Source organism: Geotrypetes seraphini, chromosome 2 (genome assembly GCF_902459505.1).
Source record: "Geotrypetes seraphini chromosome 2, aGeoSer1.1, whole genome shotgun sequence".
Lineage (NCBI taxonomy): Eukaryota > Metazoa > Chordata > Amphibia > Gymnophiona > Dermophiidae > Geotrypetes > Geotrypetes seraphini.
The window spans coordinates 468,844,723-468,853,533 of record NC_047085.1 but is presented as its reverse complement, the minus strand read 5'-3'; the positions used below and the strand labels follow the sequence as shown (position 1 = coordinate 468,853,533).

Genomic DNA, 8,811 nt, shown 5'->3' with positions numbered 1-8,811 from the left:
CCACAACAGCGTGACAGTCTCCGCTCTCTGCATGTTTGATCCTAGCCTTTGCAGTCTGATGAGTAGGCTCGAGTGACGAGTTCAAGCGGAAAGGCTGAAGCTCGACACAAATAGTTAAAAATTGCTGGAAAGAAAGGGCCAGGCCGTGGCGCCCCTCCCCCCCCCCCCGGAACACAGGATCCCGCTAAAGTCAGGCTGCAGCTGCTGCAGGGTTTGTGCAAACGCAGGTTCCTAAAGTTGCCTCGGGTCACGTGGCTCTGGCTACCGAGCTGATAGGTTGGAGACTGTTAGATCCTCCGGAAAAGGGGGCGGAGCTGCTGCCCGCCCATCTCCACCGCTGCAACTGTGCTTCCAAGCTTCACCTTCTTGGAAAAAAAACATCTGCCTTGCCAACTGAGGCGGACAATTTGCGAGCTCTTTTAAAGGAGGCATCCCTTGCACCCTTCGTCGTCTGCCGTTTGGACTCGGCTCCCGGGCTGCTGCGCCGGATCATGGCTATTTGGGAAAGCGCTGATTTGCGGAAACTTTTATTCGTCAGACCCCGGGCCGGTGCAAAAGAAAGACCAGGGTCCGGGTAAAAGCGGGATTTAACCGCTGCCATCCGTATAGCGCTGATCTGGGCTCCTGCGTTTGCTTTTCCTCGGTGGCCTTTCAGGTGTGTTTAAAAAGTATGGAAGCGGGACTGAAAAGTGGGATGATGGTCCCAAATGTGAGACAAAGGGCACTGAGCACTTTTCACTATAGAAATCATTTATTTTAATTTATTGTTTCTGTTGATTATTATTTGTAAAAAAAAAAAAAAAATGCTGGTATATTGATAATCACAAATTGAGAAGCATATTAGATACTGGCTTATACTCCTATTGATACTCAAAAGCATGGAATGGAACATCACAGTCTTGGCTAATGACAGCAAAGGCTCGGAGGGCTCGGGCAGACAAGCCGTCTCCGTTTTCAGCGTGCTCACCTTAACGTTGCTGGCCATGCTGGTGACCGCCACCTTCTTGTGGAACGTGCTGGTCCTGGTGACCATCCTGAGGGTCCGGACTTTCCACCGCGTGCCCCACAACTTGGTGGCCTCCATGGCCGTCTCCGACGTGATGGTGGCCGCCTTGGTGATGCCCCTCAGCCTGGTGCGCGAGCTGAACGGCAGGCGCTGGCGGCTCGGCAGGGTCCTGTGCCACCTCTGGATCTCCTTCGATGTCCTCTGTTGCACGGCCAGCATCTGGAATGTCACCGCCATCGCCCTGGACCGATACTGGTCTATCACCCGGCACCTGGAGTACACTCTCAAAACCAGGAAAAGGATTTCCAACGTGATGATTGTCATGACCTGGGTGCTCTCCGCCATTATTTCCCTCTCCCCCCTTTTTGGTTGGGGGGAAACCTACTCAGAGGTGAAAGAGGAGTGCCAAGTAAGTCAGGAGCCGTCCTATACTATATTCTCAACTTTTGGGGCTTTTTACCTCCCCCTTTGCGTAGTTCTTTTTGTGTACTGGAAAATATACAAAGCTGCCAAGTTTCGGATCGGATCCAGGAAGACAAACACCATCACACCCTTGCCAGAAGTTGCAGAGGTTTGTGAATTTGTCAATACCCCCCCCCCCTAATTTTACGATCTGTGAAATTTAAAATTTTTAACAGATAATGGAAGTACAAAAACAAGTGAAATGTGTAGGTTTGTTTTGTTTAATGCTGGCTCACGACATTATTCTAACATAGCTTTTGTTGGTGAAAACGTGCAAATCAGTGACTCCTTTTTTTGTAAATTGTGCAGGTTGTTGGAAGAGTCGCTGTAAATCATAAACCAATTATACTTCTTATACTTGCTGGAGAAAAATGAAAAGCCACACTAAAGTAAAATCAGGGCAGAGAACAAAATCAGAGAGGTCTCTGAAAAGAAAGGTTTAAAGCTTTAACTGTGCATAAAAAAACAAAAAAAAAAAAACATTCTCTAAACCAGTACAATGTTGGCATTAGATCTTATGTTTTAGGCTATCTTTAAAAAAAAAAAAAAATGGATGACTTATCTTGAAAATCAAAGTAACATGGTAAATGACGGCAGATATGAAGACCAAAATAGACCACCCTTGTCACTTGAGATATTGACTGCTGACGATAGCTCCCGTTCTTTTCCAGGTGAAAGAGGCGTCCCAACAGCCGCAGATGGTCTTTACGGTTCGACATGCCACCGTCACTTTCCAGACGGACGGGGACACTTGGAGGGAGCAGAAAGAGAAGAGAGCTGCTTTGATGGTGGGAATCCTCATTGGCGTTTTTGTCTTATGCTGGATACCCTTCTTCATCACGGAGCTCATTAACCCGCTCTGCTCCTGCGACATCCCACCCATCTGGAAGAGTATCTTTTTGTGGCTGGGGTATTCTAACTCTTTTTTCAACCCGCTCATCTACACTGCGTTTAACAAGAATTATAACAACGCATTAAGAAACCTGTTTTCTATGCAGAGATGAAGTGTCAGCGTGGGGGGTGGGGGGGCTAGGTGTGCCCACAGCAGGTTGAAGGGTATGGCTTTTGACTTTACTGGTGCTGATAGAGAGCTTGGACCCTGTCAGCATTATGTGCTGTGATCAAGTGGGGGGAGTTTGTGAAAGATCTGAGTATATCCAAGTCTTCCCCTCTTCTGGAGGGCAACCTCAGAGACCTTTTGTGAAGGTTAAGGTGCAATTCAGTATTATACTGTAAATTACATATTTCAGGCCCCAAGCAGTATTATTTGTACAGGAGAAGGCTTGCTTTCAAACTACCTGCTTGCAATACCAACTCATTCTTCTCATACCTGGTACAGGTATGATACCCTCTTTAAGAGACACCGCTCTGGTGGGGCCTGACTATAGGACCTGAAGGCAATTTAAACCGCTCAGCCGGCTAAAACATTTTCTGAGCTACAAACTCCATATAATTATATGTAAATATATTTAAATAAAAACTTTGCTGTATGGATCGAGCAGAGTGGAACAGCTGGGCACCTTTTGTTCCATCCCTTTCTAGATGCTCAGTAAATTGGTGTCTCTCTGAAAAAAATGCAAATTTCCTAATTTGACTGTAGTATGCCCAAGGTATAAGTTAGGGGGGGTGGCTCATTATTTCACGAAATGTTACATCCAGGCCCAACGTTTCTTTCTTTGAGTTTCTGAAATTTTATAACTGCGTCCACGGCCTCAGCACCCCGAGGTTGTGGGCTCAAACCCACACCGCTGCTTGTGACCCCGGGCAAGTCACTTTGGAGGTCCTTTTACCAAGGTACGCGAGCCGTTTTAGCGCGAGGTAAACGCTAACACGTCCATTATAGTCTATGGACGCGATAGCATTTAGCACGCGCTAATATTTAGCGTGCACTAAAATGGCGAGCACGCCTTAGTAAAAGGACCCCTTAATCCCCCCCCCCGACCCCTTTGGCCCAGGTACATTAGATAGATTGTGAGCCCGCCAGGACAGACAGGGAAAAATGCTTGAGTACCTGAATAATTTCATGTAAATTGTTCTGAGCTCCCTGGGGAGAACAGTAAAGAAAACGGAATAAATAAATATTAAAAAGGGAACCTGTGGTTTTATTGTACAGATTAGGAGAGCCTACTAAAGAGTTATATTTCATTCTTTTTAATAGGCATATCTCTTTTTTTTTTTTTTCATTTAGGTGTAATTTTACAAAGCGTTTCAGCAACTAATAGTGTTCTGTGCCAGTCTACACATACCAGTACATACAACCTGTAACATAGTAGATGACGGCAGATAAAGACCCGAATGGTCCATCCAGTCTGCCCAACCTGATTCAATTTAAATTTTTTTTTTTTTCTTCTTAGCTATTTCTGGGCGAGAATCCAAAGCTTTTCCCGGTACTGTGCTTGGGTTCCAACTGCCGAAATCTCTGTTAAGACTTACTCCAGCCCATCTACACCCTCCCAGCCATTGAAGCCCTCCCCTGCCCATCCTCCTCCAAACCTGTATGTGCATATGTGCATGGAACTTAAGTGGAGGCATTCTGGGGGATGGATTTGGGAGAAACTAGCCTCTATGTACATAGGTACTAAAATCTCTATATATGTATGTGCATAAAATAAGCTGGGACCAGCAGGTATAAATGTGTACATATACTTTCTATGGGGTCATTTTCATTTGGTAGAGGAGTAGCGTAATGGTTAGTACAGCAGGCTTTGATTCTGGTAAACTGGGTTTGATTCCCACGACAGCTCCTTGAGACCTTGGGCAAGTCATTGAACCCTTTGTTGCCTAGGTACAGAGAAAAAAACGAAAAACAAACTTAGATTGTGAGCCCACCGGGGACAGAGAAAGTACCCACATATAAATACAAAGGGGCTGCTGAAAAGTCCTCAGCCCAACCAGCAAAGATGGGACAGCCTCCATCAAGGTCTCTACATTTAGTTCAGTGATTTTCCACTTTTTTTCATTCCATCGGAAATATACAGAATGAAAAAACTAGAAAATTGCTGGAGTAAGTATATAGCCCTCAATGGAGACTGCCCCAACTTTGTTGGTTGGGCTGAGAACTAAATGTATAGACCTCGATGATCGCTGATTGGATGGGATGTTGGGGGTTTGGGGGCGGACAGCAGGAGGAAGTGGGCATCCCTCCTGACGGGCTACTTTTTGGGGGGTGGCAGGAGTTCAGGGAGTGGGCATCCCTCCTGCCAATGGTGCTTCACAGGATGGGGTGTCAGGAGATCGTGGGCTAGCAAAAGGAGGAAGTGGGCATCCCTCCTGACAGGCTACTTTTTGGGGGGTGGCAGGAGTTCAGGGAGTGGGCATCCCTCCTGCCAATGGTGCTTCACAGGATGGGGTGTCAGGAGATCGTGGGCTAGCAAAAGGAGGAAGTGGGCATCCCTCCTGACGGGCTACTTTTTGGGGGGTGGCAGGAGTTCAGGGAGTGGGCATCCCTCCTGCCAATGGTGCTTCACAGGATGGGGTGTCAGGAGATCGTGGGCTAGCAAAAGGAGGAAGTGGGCATCCCTCCTGACGGGCTACTTTTTGGGGGGTGGCAGGAGTTCAGGGAGTGGGCATCCCTCCTGCCAATGGTGCTTCACAGGATTGGGTGTCAGGAGATCGTGGGCTAGCAAAAGGAGGAAGTGGGCATCCCTCCTGACAGGCTACTTTTTGGGGGGTGGCAGGAGTTCAGGGAGTGGGCATCCCTCCTGCCAATGGTGCTTCACAGGATGGGGTGTCAGGAGATCGTGGGCTAGCAAAAGGAGGAAGTGGGCATCCCTCCTGACGGGCTACTTTTTGGGGGGGTGGCAGGAGTTCAGGGAGTGGGCATCCCTCCTGCCAATGGTGCTTCACAGGATGCGGTGTCAGGAGATCGTGGGCTAGCAAAAGGAGGAAGTGGGCATCCCTCCTGACGGGCTACTTTTTGGGGGGTGGCAGGAGGTCAGGGAGTGGGCATCCCTCCTGCCAATGGTGCTTCACAGGATGGGGTGTCAGGAGATCGTGGGCTAGCAAAAGGAGGAAGTGGGCATCCCTCCTGACAGGCTACTTTTTGGGGGGTGGCAGGAGTTCAGGGAGTGGGCATCCCTCCTGCCAATGGTGCTTCACAGGATGGGGTGTCAGGAGATCGTGGGCTAGCAAAAGGAGGAAGTGGGCATCCCTCCTGACGGGCTACTTTTTGGGGGGTGGCAGGAGGTCAGGGAGTGGGCATCCCTCCTGCCAATGGTGCTTCACAGGATGGGGTGTCAGGAGATCGTGGGCTAGCAAAAGGAGGAAGTGGGCATCCCTCCTGACGGGCTACTTTTTGGGGGGTGGCAGGAGTTCAGGGAGTGGGCATCCCTCCTGCCAATGGTGCTTCACAGGATGGGGTGTCAGGAGATCGTGGGCTAGCAAAAGGAGGGAGTGGGCATCCCTCCTGTCGATTTGGGGGGGGGGGGGATTCCCTGCTGCAGCCACTCAGCTGATCATGACAGCTGATTAGCTAAGCAGGTCTCCCCAAAGCCGGGGAGGCCTTTTGGCTCAGCCGATTGGGGATTCCCTTGCTGCAGTCAGATGATAGAAAGAGATCCCTTGATCAGGCTGGTGCGATTCTTTAACTGGCGCTGGCGACATGGGTGCCAGTTACAGAATTGGGGGTGGGGGTAAGGTTTATGTTTTTACAGACAGATATGATTCTGTATAGGACACCACGGTGCCATTTTCAGCCGCTTTGTAGCCGACTGTTGAGTCCTGCGTTCTGTGCAGAATCTGCCCCTAACTGTAGTGCAGAGTAAATTTTTTAATGACATTTTTGTAGGGGGTTGTCAGGGGCAGAGAATGGGCTTTACTGCGCAATTTAGCGAACCTATATTACTGTACACTAATTAGTTAATGCAAGGAAAATGCAGGAACCTTTACTGCCTGCAAAACACACACACTAATGGCAACATTAATAAATTAAATAAGATATCGGTTGTGTTTTTTTTTACAGTCATAGTAAAAATGGCCTTAGTGACTGGAAATGACCCACATAAAAGAGTAAGGCCATATGTTACCATAACATAGGAAACCCCCCCCCCCCCCATGATCTTTATTTTTCCCTCCAGATATAAATAGAACAATGAAATCAAATCACTTCAAATGAGGTATTGCATTATCTATTTTTTATTTTTTTTTGCACAGCATACACTTCTATCTCTAGGGGAGGGTAAGATATCTACTGCAACATACATTTCTAGTATCTTGGGAAATGAGGAATGGAAACCTTACATAGGCAGGGGTAGCCTAATGACTAGTGCAGCAGACTGTTCCCACTGCAGCTCTTTTTGACCTTGGCAAGTCACTTAACCCTCCATTGCCCAGGTGCAAGACCTGGATTGTGAGCCCACTATGGACACGGAAAGTACCTGCACATAATATGTATAGCACTGCATACATCTAATAGTGCTATAGAAATGATTATTAAGAACATAAGATTAGCCTTCCTGGGTCAGACCAATGGTCATAAGAATTGCCATCTCCGGATCAGACCCTAGGTCCATCAAGTCCGGCGATCCGCACACGCAGAGGCCCCACCAGGTGTACCCTGGCATAGTTTTAATCCCCATATCACTCTATGCTTCTCATAAGGAGATGTACATCTAGCTTACCCTTAAATCCTAGAACGGTGGATTCCGCAATTACCTCTTCTGGGAGAGCCCAGTAGCCCGTTCTCACAGGGGCCAATCCAGATCCCTAGTACCTGGCCAAAATTCAAGGAGTAGCAACATTCCAGTATCTCAAAGAATAGCAAGATTCTGGAACCCCAATGAGAGCAACATTCCAGAGTTGAGATTGTGATGTCATGATGCCTGAGAGCCAGCCTCATCAGTGATGTTACAATAGCTTGTCCTATACTTGGCACACGTAAGAGCATAAGAATGGCCTTACTGGATCAGACCAATGGTCCATCAAGCACAGTAGCTCATTCTCACAGGGGCCAATCCAGGTCCCTAGTACCTGGCCAAAACCCAAGGAGTAGCAACATTCCATGCTACCGATCCAGGGCAAGCAGAGGCTTCCCCCATGTCTTAATAACAGACTATGGACTTTTCCTCCAGGAATTTGTCCATACCTTTCTTAAAACCAGTTACACTATCCACTTTTACCACAACCTCTGGTAGGCAAGAAGAGGGATTCATGTTGTTCCTTCCTTAAACCTCCAGACAGTGAGAAACATGACACATTTTACAGCACATGTAGAAAGAAACATTAACTATTTTATCTGAATGGTCTCTTGCCTGGAAGCTGTGATATATTGCTTAGTAGAAAGTCATTAAAGGCCATTTTATTTAGAATTCATCTTTTAGATTTCAAAGAATTAATTTCTAGATTTGGAACAGTAAAGGTTAAGAGATGCTAGAAGCGCCCCATATTTTCTGAAAATGCCCTTTTTATATTGAAGCTGGTTGGGGGGAGAAGAGGAATGGATGATGAGAGGCTACCAAAATAGTGCATGGTCTTCATCTTAAGGCGTATGGGGACAGAATTAAAGATCTCAATCTATATACTTTGGAAGAAAGGTGGAGCCGGGAGATATGATAGAGACATTTAAATACCTATGTGGTGTAAATGTGCATGAGTCGAGTCTCTTTCATTTGAAAGGAAGCTCTGGAATGAAAGGGCATAGGATGAAGTTAAGAAATGATAGGCTCAGGAGTAATGTAAAGAAATATTTTATAGAAAGGGTGGTGGATGCGTGGAACGGTCTCCTGGAGGAGGTGGTGGAGACAGAGAGAGATTGTGTCTGAATTCAAGAAAGCGTGGGATAGGTACGTGGGATCTCTTAGAGAGAGGAAGAGATAATGGTTATCTGCCATCATGTTTCTCTGTTTCTAAATGTGTGGGGAGGATTCTTGGTGCTCTGATGGTTTATGTTTTTCCTCAGAGATGAAGTATGCTACAAGAGACAGTTTGCAGTGCACAGATTGAAAATAAATGTTTCTCTTGAAATACCAGATAGACTATACTCAGGTTCTGCTGTGTTTGAATGTTGCCTTAATATTCTGTTGTAGGGAACCAATTTGTTTTATGTCCATGAGCTGTCTTTGCCCTGCCTGGTAGCAGAATAACATGATGCCTGCAATATAAGTGAGTTAAACAACCTTATACTGCACTATTTATAGTCTTATTCCTGGAATTATCACCATGTAACATAAATCCAAAATTTAATTCCAAGATTCCAAGCTTTAGAAAATTCTTTCTATGTTCAAAGGTGCAACATAGAAATAATTTTCTAAAGCTTGAAATCTTGGAATTAAATTTTGGATTTATGCAATATAAGTGAGAGCATTTTCTTTCCATACTTCAGTACCAGCTCAGTATTGGTTGTTTTC

At 46.5% G+C, this 8,811-nt stretch overlaps 1 protein-coding gene across 2 annotated transcripts; it reads left to right on the top strand.

Moving 5' to 3' along the window:
- The first annotated feature begins 330 nt into the window (after nt 1–330).
- Nucleotides 331–3,397, top strand: HTR5A (5-hydroxytryptamine receptor 5A). Of its 2 annotated transcripts, none has more exons than XM_033934298.1 (2): nt 331–1,415; nt 2,140–3,397. In XM_033934298.1, exons 1-2 carry the CDS (start codon nt 879–881, stop codon nt 2,470–2,472), a joined length of 870 nt encoding a protein of 289 aa, XP_033790189.1. In that variant the 5' UTR covers nt 331–878; the 3' UTR covers nt 2,473–3,397. The 2 variants fall into 2 exon arrangements, with proteins under 2 accessions (XP_033790189.1, XP_033790188.1); XM_033934297.1 differs by having other exon boundaries at nt 331–1,577.
- The last annotated feature ends 5,414 nt before the right edge of the window (nt 3,398–8,811 follow it).

What these genes read in the sequence shown, in the direction of transcription:
- HTR5A (XM_033934297.1), top strand. Translation starts at nt 879, where the DNA reads ATGGAATGGAACATCACAGTCTTGGCTAATGACAGCAAAGGCTCGGAG. An exon ending in CCTTGCCAGAAGTTGCAGAG is followed by an intron (nt 1,578 to 2,139) that starts GTTTGTGAATTT and finishes GTTCTTTTCCAG; the next exon opens with GTGAAAGAGGCGTCCCAACA.